This window comes from Xiphophorus couchianus, chromosome 19, assembly GCF_001444195.1.
Source record: "Xiphophorus couchianus chromosome 19, X_couchianus-1.0, whole genome shotgun sequence".
Classification (NCBI taxonomy): Eukaryota; Metazoa; Chordata; class Actinopteri; order Cyprinodontiformes; family Poeciliidae; genus Xiphophorus; species Xiphophorus couchianus.
Window position 1 is genome coordinate 18956333 of NC_040246.1, and position 26787 is coordinate 18983119.

The 26787-nt window shown below is 36.8% G+C and overlaps 1 protein-coding gene across 2 annotated transcripts in view; it reads left to right on the forward strand.

The window, feature by feature from the left end:
• mnat1 (MNAT1 component of CDK activating kinase) overlaps positions 1-26787 on the forward strand; it is a 59873-nt gene that overhangs the window by 19688 nt on the left and 13398 nt on the right. For both annotated transcript variants that reach the window (XM_028000224.1, XM_028000223.1), the window contains exon 7: positions 11622-11743. In XM_028000224.1, coding sequence (XP_027856025.1) covers positions 11622-11743 — 122 coding nt within the window. The remainder of the gene's footprint in view (positions 1-11621; positions 11744-26787) is intronic.

The window sequence follows — 26787 nt, forward strand, 5'->3', positions numbered from 1 at the left end:
ATACACAAAACACACAACAACGCTTCAATTACATTTCTTTTAAACGCAGAAATAGAATTTGTTTTAAGTCAATAATTCCTTAATAATGATGAAAAAGTAAAGTAACCTGTCAGTGGCACAAGACATTTTCCCATATTGTAAGTTAAAAAGTCTTATTTCACTGGCAGATTATTTCACTTATAACAACCACTTCAGTTTTCATTAATATTAAGGAATCATTGTGTTGAACAAGTTCTTGCATCTTGCTGAAAAGTTACTTTTATGTCAGTTTTTACTTTTTTCATGCTAAGATATTTGAACTAGAAACGAGACCAAAAATACTTGGTAAGATTTTGTGTTTTTGCAGTATGGAAGCCCTGATTGGACACTACAGGTTTAACACAAGCATATCCACGTGTCAAAATGACCTAGTCAAAGTACTGACATAATTCTAATTGAGAATATGTGGCTATACTTGAGAATACAGTGCAAAAACACGAAATTTTTACAAGTATGTTTGGTCTATTTTCAAGTGCAAATATCTTAGTACAATTGAAATAAGACAAAACTAAATTACAAGTAACTTTTCAGCAAAATATAGGACCTTGTTTTTGTAAATTATTCTCTAATAGTGATAATAAAGTACTATTTCCATTGGCAAATTATTTCACTTACAATACATTTTTCCTGTGCTATAAATGAAATAATCTGTCAATGAAACTACTACTTTTTAAATCAATATTAAGGGATTATTTACCTACAACAAACTATTATCTTGCTTGAAAGTTAGTTTTGTCTTATTTCAACTAAACTCAGACATTTGCTCTAGAAACTAGACCAAACTTAGTAAGACTTTGGGTTTTTGCAGTGTTGATGTTCACAGTCACTTTTCATCCAATCTACCTGAACTTGAGCCATTAAAGGGCAAGTTTTTCCCCAGCATCGCAGTCATTTCAAACTATATCTAAAACAGGACCTTCTGTTGAATCCAGTCCTGATTTGTGCTGGGAAGAGCTGGATGGGCTTTCTTAGAACTGGTGAGGGGGACTCCTGGCTAAACACCGAGTGCTAACATCACAGTTAAATGTCCTGAAGAGGAAGTTGGCCAATCCAGGGGGGGAAAGTTGTATTAGTCCAGGTGTGATGTGCAGTGGGATGGGCCTGGTCTTGCCTCAGGAATGGTCTGAAAACCTTCTCTAATCCCTCACTTTGTAGATTGCTCTATTGAACCAGGAGATACACAAACGTCCATGTGCGGGTGCATGCAGATAAATACACTCCGGGCCCCTCCCCCGAAGTCTGAGCACACAGTGTTTGAAGAATAAAGTGTCTTTCTAAAATAGAAGTCCTCTGAAATCAAAAGATTCGCTCTGCGTGGGAGGATTTGATGTTTAAACAGGCTCGTTGTTGTCTAACACGGGATCGAGCGCGGTGCCAAGACTCTTCATGCCACTGAAGAGCTCACTTGGCACCTGCGTTGAGAGAGGCGCAGATTTTAAAGAGGACTTATGCAAATTTCACATTTTGCATGTTTTTATTCTTGCATTTGGGCCTCAACTGCTTCTAAAAACAGCCAAAGTGATTAAAAAATACCAAGATACTTTTTAAGAATAGGTTTATGTTTTTTGGTGTTAGGAAAATGAGCCGTTTCAAAAATCTTCCAATCGTTAAGTCACAATCCTGGACACTGCGCAGTTACCTAGCAACCTAAGTGCAGCTCCAGCATGTTTAGTCAGCTGTTTCTACCACTGTATGCAAAAGAGAAGTGTTTGGTTGGTGGCTTACCTTCCTGAAGCTACTCTGCAAAAATACAAAATCTTTCCAAGTATATTTGGTCTAGTTGATGGTGTAAATATCTTAGTACACCAGAAATAAGAAACAAAAATATTTAGCAAGATATAAGAGCTCGTTTTGCATCAATAAGTACTTAATATTGATGAAAATGTGCTTGTTCCACTGGCAGATTATTGAAAAATGTCTTGTTATAAGTGAAATAAGCTCGTTGATTGTAGAACAAGTACTTTTACATCAATACTAAGGATTTTTCTTTCTTAAACAAGCTCCTAGATCTTGCTTCAGATTTATTTGTAAGTTAGTTTTGTTCGATTTCAAGTGTTCTGAGATAATTGCACTAAAAGGTAGACCAAAAACACTTGATAAGTTTTTGTACTTTGTCAATTCACTTGCTGCATTCTTGTTGGTTGTGCAGGAAGCTCCACTTCTGTTTTTCAAAGTTTTACAGTTGCATAATTGTGCATTTGTTTACAGTCATTTTCTTTGTAAACATTGAGTTGGGGGATGTGGCTTGCAGCAGCTTATTTGGATTTAAAGTGACAAGACGTCCTAAAACTATATTACTACACTTGAAATAAGACAAAACTAACTTGCAAGTAACTTTTCAGTAAGATATAGGAGCTTCGTACTAGTGCCAGTTCCACTGGCAGAATATTTCACTTCCATCAATACATTTATCCCATGTTATAAGTGAAATAATCTGCCAGTGGAACTAGTTCTTTTTCATCAATATTATGGAATTATTGACTTAAGACAAGCTCCTTCATCTTGCTGAAAAGTTACTTATAAGTTAGTTTTGTCTTATTTTAAGTGTTCTGAGGTTTTTTTATTAGAAACTAGACCAAAAATACTTGGTTAGGTTTTGTGTTTTGCAGTGCAGAATTGAGCAGACCAAAATCTCATTATTGAAAAATAATTTTTTGCAATAAATGTAATGAACACAGACCTATCCTAACCTGTTCAAGGAAGCATTACAGGTCAAAAACATGCATGCTGGGTCTGAGACGTCTGTTTCCGTGGCAGTGAAGGTAAACGCTTCATCATCTGGGACCGTGTGTTTGTGCTGATGGCGGATTGTTCTCAGCTGCTGCAGTGTCCCATTCCGGAAAGCAGCTGACCGATGGGGAATCTTTCCACCTTGGAGCGGCTTTCAGCGCCACCTTAGATGAAAGGTCCCCCGGTTCCAGCTCCGCCGGGGGCCCACGGGCCCTCTGGCAGCACAGCAGCTGACATACCTGATGAGGCCGGCGTGGGCACCTAATGAAACAGGAGGCACATAAACAAATAGCAACACACACACGGAGGAGCTAATGTGGGTGGAATGTTTATCCCTAAAAGCCGTGTGGCTGGCTGAAATAACCCGGGCTCTCTCTGGCCACTCATTGGACACTTGGACAGTGGAATTTGCCTGCCATCGAAAACACAGTCACACACACACGGAGACGGTGAGAGTGTGTTTGCTCTCCTGGTTGAGTCCTCTACCGTGACCTCTGCTCAGCAGATGCACTTGTCGACGCAGGCCGCACTCTGCAGACTGGCCCAACCTGTTCTGTCTGAGTTGTTGCTGTATACTCTCCGCAACCCCCACTGACGCTTGCACTTTATTTTCCCTTCCCTGTTCACACTCCGCAGGAAAAAAAAACACACACAGAGATCTTCATTCCATTGTTTTAATTAAAACAAAGAGGTTTTAAGAAGGGGGTTTGCAAAAACACAAAATCTTACCAAGTGTTTTTGGTCTAGATTGTAGTGCAAATATCTTCGTATATTTGAAATTAGGTAAAATTGACTTATAAATAACTTTTCAGCAAATTATAAGAGCTTGTTTTAAGTTAGGCTGAAACAATTAATCGGATTAATTGTGATTAATCAATTATTGAAATAAACCTCAACTGATTTAGTAATTGATTTATCTTTAACTGCAGTATAAAGACTCAAAAAGACCATTTGTTGAAAGACTAACATAATCAAATCAGTAATTAAGCCAAAAAATATATACATTGCATTTAAGATTTGTCTTTTAATGCGTCTAACAAGAACTCAAGTGGCATAAGTTCAGCTTCACCTGATACAAATTCTGTAAAAAAAAAACAAAAAACAAATCTCATATTAATTATGTTTTTTGATCCAATTATTAATTGATTAATTAAAAAGATAATCAGCAGATCAGCAGAAAGAATAGGGCATCCTTTGCTGCAAATAATCAACCGTTCACTAAAGAAATGCTGATGTTGCGTTTTAGGTTGTAAAATGTCATAAATTATATGTTTATTTGTATCTATTAATGGATTCCTAATATTGCATTTAAAAAAATGAGTGTTTAAATAACAAAATTTATCCAATTTATAGACAGAATAATCAATTACTAAAATAACTGTTGGTTTCCGCACAAGTTTAAAGTTGGTAATTCTTTAGTATTAATAAAAAAGTACTATTTCCACTGGCATATTATTGTACTTATAACATGAGAAAAGTTAGATTAGTCTTATTTCAAGTGTACTAAGTTCTTTGCACTAGAAACTAGAGAAAAACAGTTGGTAAGATTTTGTGTTTTTGCAGTGTATGAGCCCTGATTGGCATCAGCACATGTCCGTTCACACCTCGGCCCCCCTGTGACGGCCCGGACCAGCTTCGGTGGGGCTCTTCGAACCCAGCCTGCAAGCTGGCCGGCCTCCGCTTGGCGGAGAAAGGAGTTGTCAGCTTTAGGGGCTTTGCGCCGGAGCAGCTGCCACCGGTCAGGGAGATATATTTAAACTGGTAAGACACAGGGAGCCAGCAGTTTTTACACTTGCTACTTGCTGCTCGGCGTGCCAGTGAGCAACCCAAATCCCTTTATCCACACAGAAGCACCGGCAGCTCCGGGGCAGAACAAGGAAGTGAGGGCTGGGAAAGTGTTAGCATAGCTTCTAACAAGGCGCATCATTTTCAATCCCTCTGCAATGCTTCCTTTCCGTTCAGGGTGTTCGCTCATCCTTAAAAAGTTTTAAAATTCATGTTTCTAATATGTCTTATAGTGATTAGAAAAGATTTAAATTGGTTTTAATCAATCAGTCAATCAAATTTTTTGTGGCATATTTCAACAAGGCTTTATATTATAAAAACGCAAGAGTAAGAGGTCATAAATACAACATACAGTCAACAGTTGAGAAACCAGTGACAAACATTACATTTTGATGAGTGCCATCATCAAGACCATCAATACATGTTGAATATGTTGGTCAATTTAAATACGTTAATCACAGGTCTTAAATTTTGTTGTGGCTGGACTATTTTATAATGCAAGTGTCGTTTTTTGTTGTTGTTGTTGCAGGATCTTTGTCGCACACAGAAAATCTTCATTGCATTCTGTGACTCGAGGCTAACTAGTTGCTAATATAGCCTTGCTAGCTAGCTGGGGTTTTTTTACTGCAAATTTATTCCCAGTTGCCTGGATGACTTCTGTTGCCAACGGTTACATATTAGATACAGTCTGTGAGAAAAAAATAATAAAAAAACAATTTTAAGCTTAGCATTACGGGGGGTTTCAGCGATGCTTGATTGTAATACAGCAGGATCCTCCAACCATTCTCTATATTTATAGATTTTTCTGACTTAAATTTTATTCAAGGTGGCATTAAAGTTCTTTGACCTGCAGATGCCCGGCCATTGTTCTGATTATTACCTCTTGTATTAGTGAGGAGGAACTCACCGGCTCTCAAACCCTCTGGGAACCAGATGAGTTTCTGCGGATGTGGTGAGGAGAAGCTGCATCCTTGATGTGTCCTGCTGAGCTGGAGAGTGCTGATATTTGCCGTGTGTTGATTGATTGATCAGATGAAATATTGAAAGCAATGGTGAACGATGAGCCCACCCCTCGTGGTACTTAGACCGTCTTCACTGGATCTTCTGTTAAATATTTCCAAACAGGTGAACCAGGAGCAAATACCAAAGAAAAATCCCCCCCTGACATTTGTTTGTTTCTGATTTTGTTTTTGTTGAGTACATTAACAGGGACCTATTAAGCAAAGTTCACATTTTGCACGTTTTTATATTTACATTTGAGTCTCAACTTCTTCTAAAAACACTTAAAAAAGCAACACCCTGCTGGTTTTTTTAGTGTCTGGACAATGAGCCGTTTCAAAAACCTCCCGAGTCTTAAGTCGCACTTCACTGTTACCTAGCAACCCCAGCCTGTCACCTAGCAACCGAAGCACAGCTCCAGCATGTTTGGTCAGCGGGTTTTGCCACCGTATGTACAGTGGTGGCAAGAAACGACAAGTGTTTTGTTCTTGACTTACCTTCCAGAAAACACTTTCTGCATTCTTGTTGGTTGTGCAGGAGGCTCTACAACTGCTTTTCGAAGATATGCAGTTGAATAATTGAGCATCTGTTTGCAGCCATTGTCATGTTAGACTGTAAATGTTGATTTTCGTCTAATATCTATTACTTATTTTTGAGTCGTGAACTCTGACCTTAACTGAGAGAATGGTTTAGATGTTGTTCTGAATTCTTTTTCTGACCTCTCGTTAGAGTTGTAAACGGTAGACTAACAAACCCATGAACGTTCTCCAATGTTCCATGTTTTCTCCATTTGTGGATAATGGTTTCTCACTGTGTATAAAAGCCTCATATGGTCTTCAATTTATTCAGATCAGGAGATGATGTGATGCTTTTTGATACGTTTTACCCTACTTCATGTTGTCAGATAGGTTCTATTTAAATTATTTCTTGATTCTACAGGTCTGGCAGCAGTTAAACATGAAGAATTGAAGATAATGATTTTGTTTCTCAATTATTCTTGACTTTCTCTAGATCGTAAAATGTTTCTTTTAACTCCTATTTCTCCTACTTCATGTCGTCAGGTGGGTTCTATCAACAGGGTTCGTACAGGTGCTTGAAATCCTTAAAATGCTTGTGGTTTCAAGGTTTGGATTTCTGTTTAAAGTCCTTGAAAGTGCAATCTATCACTTGATTGAACAAAACATTATTTACAGTTGAAACCAGATATTTAAAGATAATAAAAACACACATACATATTGTTTTCTCACTGCCTGAAGTTAAATTAGACCAAATTCTATTTGTTTTAGATTAATTAGAATTAGAAAAACTATTTCTATTTGCTAAATGCCTGAAAACATGTCAAGAAATTTTTTTATAGATTATTTAAAAAAAAAAATATTTAGTTTACTTTGTCCCTTTTGTAGACATTATCAATAACAGTAATAAATAATATATAATAGAGTATTGAAACTGTTTTTATTTTTCTTGTTGGAAACGTACCATGAACATGCTTAAAAAGTGCTTTAATATTTATATTTGATTCTGTAGGTGTGGTAGTTCACATACTCTGTGTCCAGCTTGGTTTTGATAATTAGTAAATTAATTACAATTTAAAAGCTGCCTTGTATATTTACTTTGGTTATTTTTATCCAATATAAAAACTGACGCTCTGAAACATTACAAATATAAAAAACCAGAAAAAAAACTGCAAGTGGGTCAATTTAGCTAAAGACCACAGGAAGAGACTCCTTCATTTGACCTTTTAATAGTCCATTTCAGGCATCATCTCAGCACAGAAACTTTATTTTTAAGTTAGCGGTACAAATGCTGAGGCTGCAGAATTGCTCCCACTGGCTCGGCAGTGATTTCTTCAAATCATCCTTCCCTGTGGTTTTATTAGGATTGATGGCCCCCAGAGGCCCACTTTAGTGCCACGCGGGTGTCATAAGAGTGTAAAAACCAGTTACATACACAAACTTACAATGCACACAAAGCTGTATATATAGTCGGACGGGCCTCTGTGACGATAAAAGCAGATGTTCGTGTTTGGCTGTCAGTCCTGTTGATCTGAAAACCCACCGTCCCGTTGAGCTGGGGGGTCCGTCCCCCCTTCCTGCTCAAAAGCATTTTGAAAACAACTTTCATGCCGGCTTTTAATAGGAGGTGATGAGTTTATGATTTAGAGCGGAGTCCTCTGAGAGCTCATGTCTGGGTTTTTGGGCTGTATGAGAGGGTTGGAGTCTTCGATCAAAGCCTCACCGCAAATAATTGTGTCTGTTTTATGTGTCGCCATGTTTAAAGACAAGAGTCACGTCCTGTACCCGCGTGCGCCAGTTTTCAACGTGACCTTGGAGAGGAATGCATCAAGAAAATCTCGGCCCTATCACTAGAAAATCTGAGTTACTGAACAGGGCTGGCACAAACCTTTTTTGGGGCCCCAAGTGGATTTTAATTCGGGGGCCCCTCATACCAATATGTCAACACCAGATACTTCATTATTCCTAAGCTACATTATACCTACGGGTACCAACTATTACAGAGTTGGGTAGTAACTAGTTACATTTACTCAATTACTTGAGAAAGTTTTTTTTAAAAAAAAAAACTTTTAGGTGTATTTTTACTATGTTGTACTTTTTACTTTTACTTGAGTAATTTTATTATGAAGTATCTCTTCTCTTACTTGAGTAAAATTCCTGGATTTTCTCCCTACTGGATGAAAAACAAGCATGTTTTAACCGAAAATGTACCAGACACAAACCTCCAGTTTTAGTTAGTTTCTTTAGTTTTTTATTGAAAGAAACTGATTTGAAAAAAATTATTTTGCCTGATTTTATTTTTTTCTTAGTTATTTGAATTATTGTCATTTTCATCCCTAAAATACCTAAATTTCCGCTTTATATTTTGGTCCATCTGATTATGTATTTTCTTAAATATTAAATGACTGATCAGTTACTGAGTACTTTAGCAGACTTTTTACCAGATACTTTTTACTCTTATTTGAGTAGTTTCTTGAGCGGCTACTTTTTACTTTTACTAAAGAAGTGTTACTTTTACTTAAAAGTAAATTTTTTGGGTACTCTGCCCATCTTTGTTCTATTATTAGTCATTAAATATGAGTTAATTTACATTGCATTATATTTGAATATAATTTAAAAGGAAATTAATTACTGTAACCCAGAAACTCAATATCATACACACATTTATGATGCATTTCAAATTTTTTTTTTCTGGTAGTTTTAAAGATAATGGCTCACAGCGAAAGAAAAAAATAATAATTTTGTTAATTATTGTAGAAATTATGGCCTTCTGAAAAGTGAGATCATCCTCTAACCTGTATAGTAACTCTGTAGTTGGTCAGGGTTTCTTTTGCATGAATTCAAAGATGTTTTGTTTCCACATTTTTCCTTCCACTCAACTTTCCATTCCAAAGGTTTTGTAGGTTTTTGAGTTTCATCATAACATAGTACCTCTGCATTAAAAAGAACAATTTTTATTGGTCTTATGTAATGTTCAAATTTTCTAAAAAAAAAATTAATTTCAGGTTTTCATTAACTAATCTCTGATGATCAAAACAAACAGAAATAAATGCTTAAGTGCATCACTCCGAGCTGAATAAATATTTTTTTTTAGTTTTCTGAATGAAGACATCCATCTTTATGTTTTACTTAAACACATTTAACCACATTTATTTGATTTATGTGACAGCATCAAACTGAAACAGAATAATGAAGCTTTGGTATGCAGGTAAAAAATTAAAAAATCAGCTTTCGTTACTTCTTCAGTGGAAAAACCCACACATTTTCTGCTAACTGTTGCCATTGTCACTTCTCCTACCCCTCTACCCCCACCTCACCTGCACAAACTAAAAGCTGACGCTCACAGCTACAGGCGCAGACTTGTCCTGTTAAAATAGCTGAAAGTCATTCCGAGAAAAAAAAAAAGATGTTGTATGAATGAATTACCTGTAAAACGTCTCATTAGCAAAGACGCGTTTCCTTCAAGTGAGGATGATGATGGACACCACTGTGGGGAAATGGATAACCTTTTACATAATACGCCGATGGCAGCTATCTACTCCGAACACAAGCTCTTTTAAATTATTCAGAAGACATAATTAATAGCTAAAAATACCAGATAGTAGATGAATTAGTGTTTTCGGGTATAAATTAAAGAGAATAAATAGATGCTGTCAGTGTATTGTGCGTACCAGGACAATGCGGCTCATTGTTCTGCTCTTATTTGTTGTTCTGTTCTTAACTTTACTCCTTCCTCATCATTGTGCATCACTTTGAAACTCCAGCTCAGCTTTGCTAGCTTTATTTTACCGTGTGTGTGTCCGTGAACCGGGTTTTTATATCCTTGTGGGGACCCTACATTGTGAGGTTGTCGGGACCACTGCTTCTTGTGGGGACATTTTCTTGGTCGCCATAAGGGGAAATGTTGTTTTTGGGGTTTGGTTTAGAACTTCAGGTGTGAATTGAGTTTTGTATGAGGTTAGATATGATGGTTATGGATAGGGTAGAAAATGAACTGAAGTCAATGTAAAGTCCCCACAAGATACAAAAACATGACTGGGTGTGTGTGTGTCCTCATAAGCCAAAGCATGTGTGACGGGCGGGCAGGGCAGACTGCGGCCGTGGGGCACATGTTACTTGTTTAGTTTGGTTTTCATCAGCTCCCCTCTGTGTTCTGTTGTTTATTCTCCCCCCACTTCTTTTTTTTTCTTTGCTCTCTCTCTCTCTTATCTTTTTATCTCCTCTTTGTCTCTCGGTTCCTTTGCTGAACTCTGAAGTAGTTTCTGCATGTTTAAACAGAATCTCTTTTAATCCCATGTTTGTTTCCAGTAAAGCTGAGCAACCGCAACACTCTGACGCTGGGTCGGAGTAGGCCCGTCACGATAAATTGATCCAGAAGTTATCGCGACAATCGATAATATTGTTGTTTTGAGACGATTTATAAGTAATATTACGGTAATAAAAGAACACATTCTCAAAGATCAGTAAACTGTAAATTCTAATAAACATTTAACACTGAAACTAGAAGACATTTTAAATGTCCAAAATAAACAAAACAACAAATAAAATTAATTAAATCTCTGTAAACAAAATTGTCCTTCAAAAATGGCTAGTTGAGGCTAAAATACCAAACTGAAGACTTTTATCTTCAAGTTTTTGGTAGAAAGAGAGAAAAAAAATTGATAAACAATAAATCATGCCAATGAGTTTGTTTTAATTTACTATGCGATTAATTGATTTACTAATCATTGTGACAGGCCTGTGTGGAAGTTTCCATCTTTTATGTCACATCCCCAAATCGATCAGATTACTTCCAATAAATATCTGATCGACATTATTAGGAATAATTGCAGTCTCACTCACATCTAGGGCTGAAACAAATAATCGGATTAATTATGATGAATCTGTTGTCAAAATAATTGGAAATTAATTTATAGGACTGAAATTATAAATGTTAACATTACATAACTCAGATTAATCAAACTATTATTTGGGTTTCCCCTAGAGAACCTGCTGAGCCTGGTTGTAGGATCGCTAGCATAGCCCACCGTCTTTTTGCGTTGGATATTAAAAATTGTAAAAATTTAGAGGTGCGCGAACTGGCATCATAATTCGGAAATAAAAGCGTTTGATGTCAACGGGCAGATGTATTTATTTGAATTTTTTAATCTATTTCTAATATTGTATAAAAAAAGTCTTTAGTGATTAAATGAGAAATCTGTAGAATGTGCCAATGTTTTTAGCAGATTAATCATCTAATCGTCAAAAATAATCAGTGACTCACATAACTGTTAGTTGCAGTCCTAGTCAAATCACAGCAGTTGGGTCTGTGGCTTGCTAGTTTTGTTTATCCGGGTAGCATTTCTGAGAAGAGCTGAGCATTTTCCTAATGGTGGAGGCATTCAGATTGATCCATCTTCAGGATATTGGATCATGTTGCTCCTGCTAATGTTGCTCGGATGCTAACACTCAGCTAACTACTGCTAATCCACCGAAGCATTGCTCCGTTGGAAAGAAGTAAATATTCCCACTTTCCAGTCATAAACCTCTCCTGAATTTCTTTTTTCCTTTCAGGGTCAAACTGTTTCTCTCCAGCCTTTGCCCCGAATACAGGAGGTTCTGTACCAGTACAAACCCCTCCAGGTGGAAACCTATGGACCTCCAGCACCCGACCTGGAGCAACTCAGCAGATTTGGGTATGAATCTCTCTTTTTTTTTTTTTGAGGTTTGCTGCACAACCAAATCCGATTTAGTTAATGCAGATTATTTTGGATCAAGGGTGTGTAACCTGCAGCTCTTTGAACCTTTCACAACATCTCTTAATAACTCTTTCTAACAAATGAAAAAGAACCAATGAATATTTATAAATATAGATGTAATAACAAATGCAGGTTTAGCAGTTTTTCAGGTTTTTATTGAATTATTGCATTGAATTGCAACAACTAAATGATTCTAAAAGTACCAGTAATAAGTTTTTGGATCTATTTTTCTTCTATTATTATTGAAAGTTTTTTTTTTTTACATAATTTCAGGTATATGAACGATATATCAGCACTAACATCGGTATCAGCCAATATTAGTCATTTTTTAGCATATCAGTATTGGAAATGTGCCAGTATTAACAACCCATATATATTTCCATCTTGTTGCCGTTTGTTTTTGTTCGCTTTTCACTGATGGTGTCAAAACGGTAGAGAAATAAATTATAATGTATAAAATCGGTAAATATTGGTTATGGGCCATAACAGCAACATCAATGTCAAATATCAGAATCAGCAAAGCGTAGCGCTGCATCCGTGCATAATTTACACAATTAGCATCACAGAATAAAAATTTATACATTTTTTTGTTTTGTTTTTCTTAATGTAGAATCTGAAAAACGTAATAAATTTGTGGTTCTTTAAAAATGGCAGTAGATTTTCTATTCATCAAAAATTTAAAGTTATAACTTTTCTCTTGTAAAATTTGCTTCTAGAAACAAATTTAATTGAGCTACATTGAGGTCAAAAATGTGATTTTGGATTTTAAAGGTTATAGAAGAACATGTTGACGATCTCCCAAAAGCATAGATTTTTACATGGCCAATACACCAGATTTTATTTATTTACGAAGTTTTTAATTTGATTTTCCTTCAGCTTCATAATCCGTACTTGAAGTAGAAAAATGTTATTTTACCTGCGTTCTGTTTTAGTTTAGGTATTAACATTAAAACTGATGTTACTTAATTCTATCTGATAACTTTTGAACATGCTCACAGCATTTATTTAATATGATTTGGTAATAATGCCAAGCTAGATTAAAATTTGATGTATTATGTATGTCAAACAGGTTTTTAAAAACAAGAAAATGAGTAATCAGTAGGACGAGATAAAATGTGGAAACACCAGGAACAAAATAACTAACTTACCACTACTTTTCTGTTTGAAAGTTAGTAGGAAGAAGTGAGCATTTATTTAATCCTACGTCTTATCTCAATTTAATGAAATATATTACTTACCGACTCAATAATTATCAGAAATTGTGTTTTGACATTTTCTTTGGTCAGTTTTTTATTTACCACAATTTTGTCTTTGCAAACTTCTTGAAAGTTTCTCATTTTTATCTCTACAGGATCTAAATTAGCAGCTTGTTGTCATTATGGTAATGCAGTGATATGGGGATCTACTCCTCTGCAGGGTCCCTGCTTTGCATAGAAAATAATTTCAGTATGCTGAAAAGTTTCTTTTTAGGTAGCCAGAAGGACCTGAAAACAGATAATCATGTCATGAAATCATTAAAATGTAAACATAAACAGTTTATATATGTTGTTGTTGATGTTATAGTATCATCGTGCATTTCTTCTTTAAGTCATATCCGAACCATAAATTCATGTTAGTAATGTTGCATCTCTCCAGCCAGAAACAATCAATCTATCAAACTGATGGTTCATGAAACTTTATTTACAATTTTGCTCATTAATACATTGAAAGAACTTAATGAACAAATCGAATAAAGATGGTCAAATTACCATATTTCTACCTGATCTGACAGAAACAATGAGTTACTTTCTTTTTAACGTGAAGTGGAAAGATAATACCTTTTAAAGTTAACATGGTATAAAACATCAGTTAAATAAAAAAACAAAAGCAAAGCTTTTAACCCAATGAAAATTGTCCCAGAGCCAGACAATTCTTGGCAGTAATCTCATTTCCTTTGCTCTAATTTCAACAAGGAAACACAGCAATATACAGTTTTACATGAGCAAACCACCCTATTTGTTTTTAGCTTATAAAAGCACAGAGCATGCCCATCTTCAGGCTAGTTGCTAAGGAAATTCTGCTGAAGATGAGCATTTAACCACACCTTTTAAACACACACTTTAGTTATTTGCACTTCAAGGTCTAATAAGGAAGAAGTATGCAATGTTCAGAGCTAAAAATAAGAATGTAAATATTAAAAGGACACTATTATCTGTTTTCCAGGGACTTGCTTCCATTTTACAACCCTAACTGTGTTACTTTCAGTAATTATAAAATTGCTGTATACATCAAACATGAGTTAAAAGAATTTTTCTTTGCAATTTAACGCCTTGAAATTGGGCCTTTGTCTCTTTAAGAGGCTCCTGCTCTTTCTGACACTTTGCTTTCAGTACGTCATTACAATGCCCTCCTCCATTAAGCCTTTAATATTGTTCTCCGAAGCATTGCACCGAAAGGTAATTTATATAAGCTCGGCTCACAAAAGTCAATTTTACGTAATAGTACCACTTTAAAAGGCCTTAAACTTAAATGTATGAATTTTCAACATGTTATTTGTCTTACTGATGCTCTGAGGAAGAAATGGACGTTTTTGGGTGATGCCCATGACTATCTGCTCATCTACAAATTACTGGGAGGAGTTTCAGCTATTCCTGAACAGGGAGTACAGCAGTGAGCTGAAAACACAGCCTTGTGGCATCCCAGTGTGAAGCAGATTTGACTGCCAGTTGTCATAGCTTGTGGCTTTTTAGCCAAATAACTAAAACTGGACTTCTAACTTAAATGGTTTTTCATGTATCTTGACTAAGAAATCAGATTAAAAATTAATTAACATCTGTTCCAAATTACATTTTCTCCTAAACAAAACACTCAGTTCTTATAGAATCCGTTATTGGAACAAAAACAACAATGCATATCATACACACAATAAAACACAATGCACAGCAAAAACACTAAATATTCCCAAGTATTTTTGTCTTGTTTCTAGTGCAAATATCTCCATACACTTGAAATAAGACGAAACTAATTAATACCTAACTTTTTAGGAAGATAAAGGAGCTTGTTTTCAGCAAATAATTTCTTAATATTGATGAAAAAGTATGTTATAGGTGAAATAATTTGCTAGTGGAACTACTACTTGAATATTTATACTTAGTATTAATATTAATTACTTAACATACGTTCTTATATCTTTCACAAATGTTACTTGTAAGTTAGTTTTGCCATTTCAAGTGTATGTAGATATTTGCACTAGAAACTAGACAAAAAATACTTCTGTGTTTTTGCAATGAAGTTCTGAATGTGGAGACAAAAACACTAACGTACAAGTAACATTTCAATATGATTCCTTAATATTGATGAAGGAATTATCAATAGTATCACTTTTTCATCCTTAATATTGATGAAAAAGTTCTAGTTCAGCTGCTAGATTATTTCACCTATAACATGGGAAAAATATCTTGCTATAAGTGGAATTAGCACTTTTTCATCAATATTATTGAATTATTGACTTAAAACAAGCTATTATATCTTTCTGAAAAGTTACTTTGAGTTAGTTTTGTCTTAAGTGTACTAAGCAGTGTTGTAGTACTTCAGACAGGTCTTGGTCTTGAGACCATGTTTTGGTGGTCTCGGTCTCGGGTGCTGAGGACTCGGGATTTTATTTCAAGACTAGTAAAGACTGCAACTTTGGAAATATCATTAAACTTACAGCATATTGTTCAGTGTATTTGTTCACATTTGTCACTGGTTGCAAAACGCACCAATTAAAATCCAAGCAATAACGTGACTTACCAATTACGTGTTTCTGTTATTCCCCTCCCCACCTTTCACTCGCGGCGCTCCAGACATGCGCAGTGGTTTTCTTTGAGCGGCAGGTGATGTCTGTCTAATCATCAGTATTAGAATTGCGCTGCATAAATTATAAGAAATACGATGCCGACAGCTAATTCAGCAGCGCTTCGCTGTCACAGACGATGGGGACTACGTTTAACCTTTTTCGTCACTTAGAAAAGAAGCTCAAAGAAAGGTTAGCTCCGTTGACGTGACGTTAGCGAAGCTAGCTGCACAGAGACACATAAGCATTTGGGATGGAAAAAAAGTCACTCACTGCGCTGAATTATTGTGCGGAGTTGTTGACTAACGTGTTGCAGACTTTTGGACAACGCTGTGTCCAAAAGTCTTCAATATACGATAATATCGGATCGTTCGTGTGACATTCACAAACGATCCGAGTCTTCTGAACTTCTCTTTACTAAGAAGATACGACCGGAGCCTCACTGAGAGCCGTTCTTTGTTCTTGTAATGCAGTAGCTATCATTATTTTTATTTAATTATATACATTGATATTTATTTAATTAGCAAATAAATGAAACACAAGAATGAAAGAGCACGCAGAACATGCCCATTGCTCTTTGATTGTTTTCGTTCAGAGTGGCAGCAGTAATGTCTGCCATGATGACAGACATTACAGCATTGTGCTGCCTGGCTTCATGCAGTGGGAGAGAGAGTGAGAACAGTCATGGTGAGCGCCTTGTGCTTGGTTACTTCTTGCTTGTTGTTCTTTGGTCAGTGTTCATAGTTGAACGTTGTTTACCGTCAGGCCTCAATTGCTGTGTTTAATGGTGCAGACAGCGGTGATTTCTGACATGAATGATATGGGCAAATGCCCAGGGCATTATTTTTTGTAGATAAGCAGAACAAAGAGTTTGTTTTGCTTTAATATTGGCTAAATTTATTTCAGCTCTAAGTATTTAATATCTAGGTGTTTTTATGGGAATGTGAATCTTTCAGATCAATTTGATTAGCAATTTTGATCATATTTCACATTTTATCGTGTCATGTAGCGCGGGGCGCTGGTCTTGGTCTTGACTTGGTCTCGGATCCTAAAAGTCTTGATCTTGTCTCGGTCTCGGGTTAGGTGGTCTTGACTACAACACTGGTACTAAGACATTTTCACTATTAAATAGACCAAAAATACTCGGTAAGATTTTGTGGTTTTCAGTGCATACTATTTATGAACACTGAAATTGTGAAATCTGTTGATCTTGGAGATCTTCTGGGATCTGTGCAGCTCGTCAGGTCTGGTCCATTTCTTTCACGTGACTCTCCTCTGATTAACAGAGAAATGGAGAGAAACATGCAGCGGTGTAGCGAGGGAGGGAGTAAGAACAATCACCCCCGCCAGAAGCCGCCACGGTGCATCTGTAGCAGGGTCCATTAACACACACAGGAAACGCTTTCCCCGACAGCCCCTTTGGGCCAATCAATCCAGGACGCCATTGGTCCAGTCTCTCTGAGTGTACGCTATCCATCAGACAACCCAGCGCCCGGTCGTCTGCAGTCCAACTGCCTGGCATTACAGTTTGCCCACACACTGAGAGGGAACAGCTTTTATTGGGTGACATAGACAAAACGGGGGTTAGTTGTTTCTGGGCACGCCCACCGACTCAGATCGCTGCTTCATTCTGACGGGATTCATTTCAGATGTGAATATTTGAGCAATATAGCCGTCTGCAACGGTTACTTAGATAAAGGTTTTAATGGGTTGTTTATCCCTTTAGGTTTACCTCAAAAAGGACTAATGTCTGGTGAAACATTTCAATTCATCTGTCTTAAGCTGTGTTCACCTGATATTATGATAGATTTGGTTCGATTGAGAACTAAAACTGCAATATTTGTTTAGTTTTCAGACTGCATTGAGTCAAACAGTTCAAACTAATCAAAAAACCTGTTACCCTCTTCCCCTATGGTGGTGAAGCTCTGCAAACATACAAAATCCTACCAAACATTTTTGTCTAGTTTCTAGTGGAAATATCTCAGTACACTTGAAATAAGACATAACTAACTTACAAGTGACTTTTCAGCAAGATTTATGGACTTATTTTAAGTAAATAATTCCTTAATGTTGGTTAAAAATAGTACTAGTTCCACTTGCAGATTATTTCACTTATAATAAGATATTTTCCCTTGTTATAAGTGAAATAATCTGCATGTGGAACTAGTACCATTTCATCAACATGTTCTATTGACATGTCTTTTTGACAATGTCCTATAGCTTGCTGAATAGTGACTTGTAAGGTAATTTCATCTTATTTCAAGAGTACTGAGATATTTGCAGTATAAACCAGACCAAAAATACTTGGTAAGGTTTTGTGTTTTTGCAGTTTGAACAAAAATACATTGAAGGAAATGACACAAAAACCTCCAGAGAAAGCTTGAGCTCAATTCAAAAAAGGTTGTTGGATTTTTCTTTGGTTAAACACCATGAGCTATTTCTCCCACTAGCTCTAGCCTTGTGTGTTTGTATTGGTTGCTTTTACCCAGAATGCCCTCCACTGAATTCCACTTCCTGGTTTTGAAACAAATGTTCACTTCAGCCAAACTGAGACCCAGATTTTTGGTTAGACCAGAGTTCACTTTTTTTTTTGATTCGAATCAAAGTTTGATTAAGCTTTCACACCTCCCCAAACGAACCAGACTCTCTAAACAAACGGTCTGGAGTTTGTTTAAAGCAGACTGAACGTGGCTGGTGTGAATTCACCCTTATTTACATGATGTATTCAGAGAAGTGCTGAGGTACTGCTTCTTTTGGTCAGGCTAATCAATATGCAGATGAAACACATCTTGCAATTTTGCTGCGTGCTAAAGCTCAAAGCAGGGAGGAAGAGGAGAGGGGCCCCTTGTCAGCAGTTCGGGGGTCCAGAAGGACCACTGCTGGAGAGGAAGGACTACAAGCTACAGAGATAAATGAGCAACACCAGTCCCTTTGGTGAAGGAAGCAGGCAGGGACACGGACAGGCTAGTTCAGACAAACCACAAGTCCCAAGATGCATTGTTCTGTTAAGTAAGAGCAAGAAATACTGCTGACATTTCTGCTCACATTGCAGCTTCTGATTCAGCTTGGTTTGACCTTTTGTCAGATACACAGATAAGTGAGCATGTAGACCTGCACATGGTGGGTTTTTTTTCTTCTTTTCTTCAGTCTGGTGTGTTATTGTGTCAAATGCAGTCATGCTAAAAATTTTCCTCCTGCAGTTCCAGCATGTCAGAGGCAATGGAACAAACGCAACTCTGTTAATATTAGTCAGACGATGCAAACGGCACGCCGGCAACTTTTGAAGGGAAAATGCTTGCATTGGGTGGAGATATGGATGTAGATGAGGTGGAAGGGGCTGTTAGGGGGCAAGTACTTATTTTAAAACATGGCTGTTTGTCTTGGTCAAGCCCCACTGTGACAGCAGCTCCACTGGTGATTTGTCTTGGACGCAGACGTCAAGTGAGACCGGAGCGTTGAGCTCATGCTCCCCCTCCCTGGTGGCCCCGCGGCCCTTTGGGGCCTGTCTATTGCACAGGACGTCCAGTCAACGCAGGACTGACTGGAGCCAGTTTTTTCTGCATCTTTCCCCTGGTGTCTTTTTTGTCCCTTTGCCCCCTCAAAAAACCGCAAGAGCTCCACTTGGCTGCCAGAAAAAAGAAAGGCCACACCTCTTTTGTTGTCTGTACCTGAATAAATATGGGCTGAGCCGACCTCGTATATTAAAGACAGCTGCCTCCGTACTGGAGCGTTGGAGCAAAGACGGCATGTTCGGGCTTTGGGGGCCTCCGAATGTACCAGTTCAGCTTCCACACTGCAAAAACACAAACTCTTACCAAATATTTTAGTTTAGTTTCTACTGCAAATATCTTACTACACTTTAAATGAGACAAAACTAACTTACAAGTAACGTTTGAGCACAATGTAGGAGTTTTTAAGTCAATTATTCCTTAATACTGATGAAAACGTTCTAGTAGTAGTAACATGGTTGATGTTAGAAGCATTTTTTTAGCTGCAGATGCTTCCTTTGCTGCAATTAATCACACATACACTAAAGGAATGCTGTTATTGCATTTTAGGTAATAAAATGTTATGAGTTATTAGTTTATTTGCATCTATCAATGTATTTCCAGTATAGTATAAAAGTGGCTAACCGCAAAATCTGCAGAATGTGACAGTATTTTTTATCCCATTAATCAATTAATTGTCAATAATCAATAGAATAATCGATTACTAAAATAATCGTTGGTTGCAGACGTAGTTTTAGGTCCATAGTTCCTTAATGTTGATAAAAAAAGTACTAATTCCACTGGTAGAATATTCCACTGCGCCGTTACCTAGCAACCCCAGACAAGCCCAGCCCGTCGCCTGGCAACCAAGTTCTAATTCCATCTGATTGTTTCACTTATAACGTGGGAAAAATATCTTGTTATAAATGCAACTAGAACTTTATCAGTTTTAAGGAGTGACTTGAAATAAAGTTCATTTTGTTCTTAAATCGAGTTCAGTAAGATATTTTCACTTGAAACTAGACAAAAATACTTTGTGTTTTTGCACAAAATCTTGAGTCAACAGCCTCTCACTACAAAAACACAAAATCTTATCAAGTATTTTGTGGAAATATCTTAGTACACTTGAAATAAGACAAAGCTAACGTACAAGTAACTTTTCAGCAACATATGAGCGCAAGAAAGTAAATAATTTGTTAATATTGATTTTAATAAAGTTCTAGTTCCACTGACAGATTATTTCACTTATAGCAAGACATTTTTTCCATGTTATAGTGAAATAATCTGCCAGTGGAACTAGAACTATTAAAGAGTTATTTACTTGAACAAGCTAGTATATCTTGCTGAAAGTTATTTATAAATTAGTTTTGTCTTATTTCAAACGTACCGAGATAATTGCAGTAGAAACTAGACCAAAAATACTTGGTAATATTTTGTGTTTTTGCAGTGAGCACCAACAGGCTGTCCTGATGTGTGAAGGTGTGTATGACTTGTTACAGAGGGTTTGACCCCAACTGTTTGAGGTTTCCATAATGGCTGTCCGTTGCTGCCCTTCTCATTGACTGGCAGGTACCCAGAAGTATGCGTGAGCCGTGAGAATTATGAGCAGACTGCAGCGCTGCAGCCTGCGCTCCAAATGTCCCTCCATGGTTCTGTGCTTTCATGTCGAACAGTAAAAAGCCTTTAATAAACAAAATCAAAGCAGAAGTAAATAGTTCTTCGAAGACCCAAACAGAAACATATGATGTTTACGTTCACATGGCTGTTGTGTGGATAGCAGCACATTGCACCTACAGGACTGCAGCGGTAGCTGTGAAACCGCTGGCGCCTCACCCTGTCCCGCCACCACAAGAGGCTCATAACCTGCATACATCAAAAACACTCAGCAATTCAGAGCAGAAAAACATGGATGGCCATGTTAACGACTCAAATTGTCTTTGTTTTTATCACTGAGCTCATCCCAACTCCTAAATGTTCAAGTAAGATGGTTTCTGCAATGAAATACTTTGCTAAATACTTTGTATTCAGCATTTTACTTTTATTATCACACTTGCATAATTCATTGGACAAAAGTAACTTGAATAAATACAAAATCAATTTTCATACAGGGAAAACCAAACCACCTCCTCTTGTTAAATTATGAATTAACTGTAATTACATTTCACTGATTTCCCTGATTACTTCCTGACCTGTAGAGTAAGGTGGGCGATGTGGACTTTAAGTTTTATCACAATATTTTGTGATAACGATAAACGTGACAATAAGAACTTTCTATTACTTTTTTTTTTAGTATTAAAATTTGCATGACAGCAATTATAGTCTCACAAACACAAATATTGCTCACTATTGACAAAGTTTGCTTTGATAAATTTATTGCTGGACGATAAATTGCCCCAGAACTTATTGCAATAATAATATTGTTGTTTTGAAACCATTTTCAAGTAATATTATGGCAGAGTAATGCAAGTTCACCCACTGAAATGCTAATAAACTTTCATTTTTATCAAACACTTAATATCTCAACTAAAAGATGTTTTAAATTTCCAAAATAAACAAACAAAACAACAACAAATAAGATGAATACTGAAATCTCCGTAAACAAAATTTCCCTTTGCAAAAGAGGCTAGTTGAGACCAAAGCATCAGACCAAAACCTTTTGTCATCCAGTTTTTGGAAGAAAGAGACGAGAAAAACAAACAATGAAAAGCTTGTTTTAATTTATCATCTGTTTAATTGATTTATTCATTTATTTCTTATTGCGACATACTTACTCATGAGAAACAACCGTTTGTAATTTGTTTCTTTAGTCACATTAAGAAGTGTGATTCGCTAAATCACACTTCTTTCAGTAATTGCATTTAACAATGTTTTTAAATTTATTTTTATTTATTGACACTATCATTGAACACACACTGGGAATATATAGTAAAATTAACTGTACAAGACTGATAGCTTTTGTGTTAAGCAGCAGGACGTGAAGCTTTTGGAGTGGCCTAGTCAAAGTTCAGACTAAAATGAGGTAATCTATTCTCAGATAATTTACTGTGGGTTAATTAAACAATTTGGCAAAGAGGAGTGGGCCTTTGAAACACATTTTTCTAAGATTTGAAACACTTAACTGTTAAAAATTAGAACCAGTTTGTCTTTTGTCCATCTTGGTATTGATGATAATTTGACATATGCTGTTTTTCTTCTTCTTCTTCAAAGTAGGACAGTAAATCTGTTAACGTGGACGATTCCTGTGAAAGAATAAAAAAAGGTCTATTTTTGTTTATGCAGTGTGGATCAGCATCTGGATCTGAGTTTCTACCAGAATACTTTCAGAGGCTCTGACTGCGTAGGCGATGAAAGACTGACTGGGATCTTTGGAAAAAGACAAATCATATAGTGGGGGGGAAAAAAGTAGGGGAAAGAGAAACTGGCTGCAGAGCGTTGAAAATTTTGACTCAAACCTCAAGTGCTGACAATGAAAGCTAGCCAGAACAGTTGTTTGTGTTGGCATGAGTTGCCCTGAAATTAGCCCATCTCTCTCTCGCTCTGACAGAAGTTGCTCAATGTGCTTCGCCAAATGCCAGTGTGTATAATATTTTGAAGTCTTGCCGTCTCCTCCTCCCCCACTCTGCATCTATAATTGGTGGAAAAAGTGAGGTTTTTCTCTCTCTTTTTTTTTTTGTTCTTGTCAGGGGTCCGTCTCTTGCCGGTGGGGCGAAGGGGAGCAGCTGAATGAATGGGTGTTTAGTCTGGAAATATTTTCTCCTGGGGATGCGCCTCTACGCTCCAGGAAGTAATCCTCAGAGCACTTTCTCTGTCTGAGGGGTTAAATGGCCACAAGTAGTTTGCCGTGACCTACATTCATAAACAACGATCATAAGCGATCAGTTTCTTCTAATAAAGGGGATCTGTTATGCAAAATTCACATTTTTGTACTTCCGTTTGGGTTTCTGCTGCTCGTAAAAACAGCTCAAGCACTTAAAAAAACCCAACTTGGCCGTTTTTTGGCAATAAGTTCATGTTTTTGGGTGCTGGAAAATGAGCTGTTTCAAAAACCTTCGGAATGTAACTTCACAAATCAGCAGGCACCGTTACCTAGCAACCTCAGCCAAGCCCGACTCGTTACCTAGCAACCCAAGCAGAGCTCCAGCATGTTTGGTCAGCTGGTTTTGTTGCTGTACTTGCTTTAATTAATATTAATACAGTTTATGGCTGATCTGTTGACAGGTTAATTGATTAATAATTGGATTTTTTTTAAACAAAGGTTTAACCAGATGAAGCTAAAACAATGTATATATTTTCAGATTAAGTTTTTTATTATCTTAAATGCAAAATGTGTGTATTTTTGTACAGTTTTGGCTTCATTATTGGTCTGATTGTGTTGTTCTTTCAGCAAATTGGCTTTTTTGAGTCTGTAAACTCAAATGAATAGTTAATCAATTACTGAATTAGTTGATGATTTTTTCAGTTGTTGATTAATCGCAATTTTGTCGCTGCATGCGCTGCTGGAAAAGACAAGTTCCAGTTTGTTGTTGACTTGCCATCTAGAAACCACTTACTGCATTCTTGTTGGTTACGCAGGAGGCTCTACTTCTGCTTTTCAAAGATGCGCAGTTGTATAATTGCGCGTCTGTTTGCAGCCATTTTCCCGTGTGAGTGTAAACGTTGAGTTGGTGCAGGGCCAGCAGCAGCTTATTTGGATTTAAAGTGGCAAGACGCCCAACTATACCGTTTATTTATTTACAGACACAATGTACAACATTTCATTAATCGCCATTAGCTGAAGGGGAGATGAGTAGTTCCAGGTTGTAGCGAGAAATGTTCATTTTCACCCACAGTCCGTGAACAGACTGATGTAATCAAGTATGACTTAAAAGGTTATGAATTGGTGATAAACCAGTTTCTGATAAGTGATTATTCAGATCTCACTAAAGCCAAGCAAACCAAGAGACGATTCATAAAACAGTTTCTCTGCCTTCATCAATAATGAGTACAAAACAGCCATATTTTTTGCCAAAAGTGCAAATATTTCCAATGACTCGTCACGGCAAAAGAGAAGACATTTTTATTAAAAGCAGTCCTACATTTTGGGATCCTGCCGTCATTCTGGAAGCAGCTCGAAATATGCAGAACTGACCAGAATAATTATCTTAAAATGATTTAATTAAAACATTTAGTGTAGCCCATCCTATCCTAACCCGATCAAAGAGGCATAGCAGATAATAGGTGACCTTTAAAACTCTCTCCTAATCTTTATTTGAACTCAATGGATATTCCTGTTCATAAATCAGTCGTGAACACACCAGCTATGTTTAACATGTACTTAAAACGACGCCTATTCGCTGTTCTGGTTGGCAGCCAGGGGTTAATGGGTCTCTGAGTGATGCTCTCCTCCTGACTCTTCTTCAGCTTCCAGTGCATCTCGCAGAGCCGGCGTGTTTATTTGAACTTGGCATGCATGTCTTTGTTTGTGCGCTGGTTCGTATTGCGTTAAGTGCTTTGGTGGGAGGGAGTTTATCCAGGGTAGGCAGCGATGCCATCACTGCCATGAGTTCCTGGCAGCGTGCTTTGCTAACCTCTTCCTGCCTGGTGGGCTTTTCTCCCAGTCTGAACTGCTCTTCTTTGGAATCACTTGGCCTCAGGGATTCTGGATCCGGCTCCGGGATTTCGCAGAACCGCCGAATAGTTTCAGAGGATTAAATAGCATCCAAGTCATTTCTTCCTGCCTTACATCACGCTGTGCAGAGAAGTCAGGCTGCACTAACGATTATGTTAGTTATCAATTATTCTATTGATTATACTGACACACACTCTTCAGATTTTTCATTTAACAACCTAAGTTTAATCTAAAACTATGTATATATTTACATAGTTTTCTTCTTTTCTCTTAAATGCAAAATGTGTAGATTTTTTGTACAGTTTTTTCATCATTACTGCTCTGAGTGTGTTGTTCTTTGAGCAAATTACCTTTTTTGTGTACATATACTCCAATTAACGATTAATCAATTACAAAATTAGTTCAAGATTACTTCAAAAATCGATTAATCATGATCGCGATTAATCATTTAAGCCCTTGTTATAAATAGGGCTGCGACTAACAATTATATTATCAATTATTCTACCGATAATCTTCAGATTGTTCAATTAACCACTTAAGTTTATTCTTTATTAATATTAGAAATACATTTAAAATATTCTTTACAAAATGCAATAATTTATTAATTCTTTGAATGCGTGACCATTTTTTAGGATGCATCTGCAGCTAAAAAAACCATCTACATATAAAAAATGCTCTAGGTAATAATTAGTTGATTTGGTAACACTTTAATAACATAAAGCTACATAATTTTTTAAGTTTAATCAGTAATACTTTTATAACAAATTTATGTCAGATCATTATTTCTTGGTTAATGTGAAGTTGTCATAACGAAGACATTTTGAATAATGTCAACTTTGTATTTAAAGTGTCATGATTTACCGAATGACACTTTATGACAACAGTCATAAATATTCATGAAGACTTACTCATGTTCATGACGGTGTTATGACGGTGTCTTATTCACAACCTGTCAAATAAAGTGTTACCTTTGATTTCTAAATAAGTTGACAATTACTTTAATAATAATTGATTAATCATGACTAATCCGATTAATCATTTCAGAGCAGGGCTGCAACTAACAATTATTTTACTTATAGATTATTCTAACGATTAATCGAATAAAAAAAACCAGACACATTCTACAGATTTTTCATTTAACCACATTTAACCACTTACTCTTATTACGGACTGTAAAGCAGGCAAGCGCTTTACGGAGTTGGAACCAGCTGAAACTAAACAAAGATTTTATTTTTTTAAATTTGAAATACAAAATGTCTCTCTTTTTTTTTTTTTTTTTACAGTTTTGGTTTAATTAGTACTCTGAGTGTGTTGATCTTTCAGTTAATGATTAATCAATAACTAAATTAGTTGACAATTACTTCAATAATCGATTAATCGTGATTGAATCGATTCAAGCGCAGTCGTATCATTCTTCGTTTTTTCTCTCGGATTATTAGTCAGAGAACAACCAGCAGCAGGAATCTCTAGGAATTGCCTTGAATGGGTTTTCCACATTCTCCGATCCCTGCGAGGCTCACATCCATCTGAAAGCTATGACGGGTGTGAAGGGGCCAGGGCAGGGTCAGGGGTCACCGACCAAGAGGGAGCAGGAAGTCAGAGTGCTGGGGCTGACAGAGGCAGACTGATGGCACCTCGGAGAGACGGCTCTCATTTCGTACCGTTTCACGCTCCTTACCATATAAACACGGCTTTGATGCTGAAGTTAAGAGCTGCTGAATGAGACCCTTAGCAAGACCTCACCTGAACCTTTGTAGGGGCAGAGGTCTTTCATCTGCACTTAAACAAAAAACACCAAATAATGTCTGCAGGTTCATATGGAGCCCCCTAGGAGACGTGGTGGACATTTTTTCCTTTCTATTCCCTCGTATTAAATTTGCGTTTTCTCACAATACTTTCAGTTTCCAAGATGGCGCATGAAAGGAGTAGTAGTAGTCATTTCATGCGCCATCTTGGAAACTGTTTCTGCTATAATATCAGGTGTTTGTATGGCTTTTATGTGTTTGTTATCTCATTAATGAGATGTCTGAAGGTTTATATATTTCTCTTTTGGATACAAAACTTATGTGGA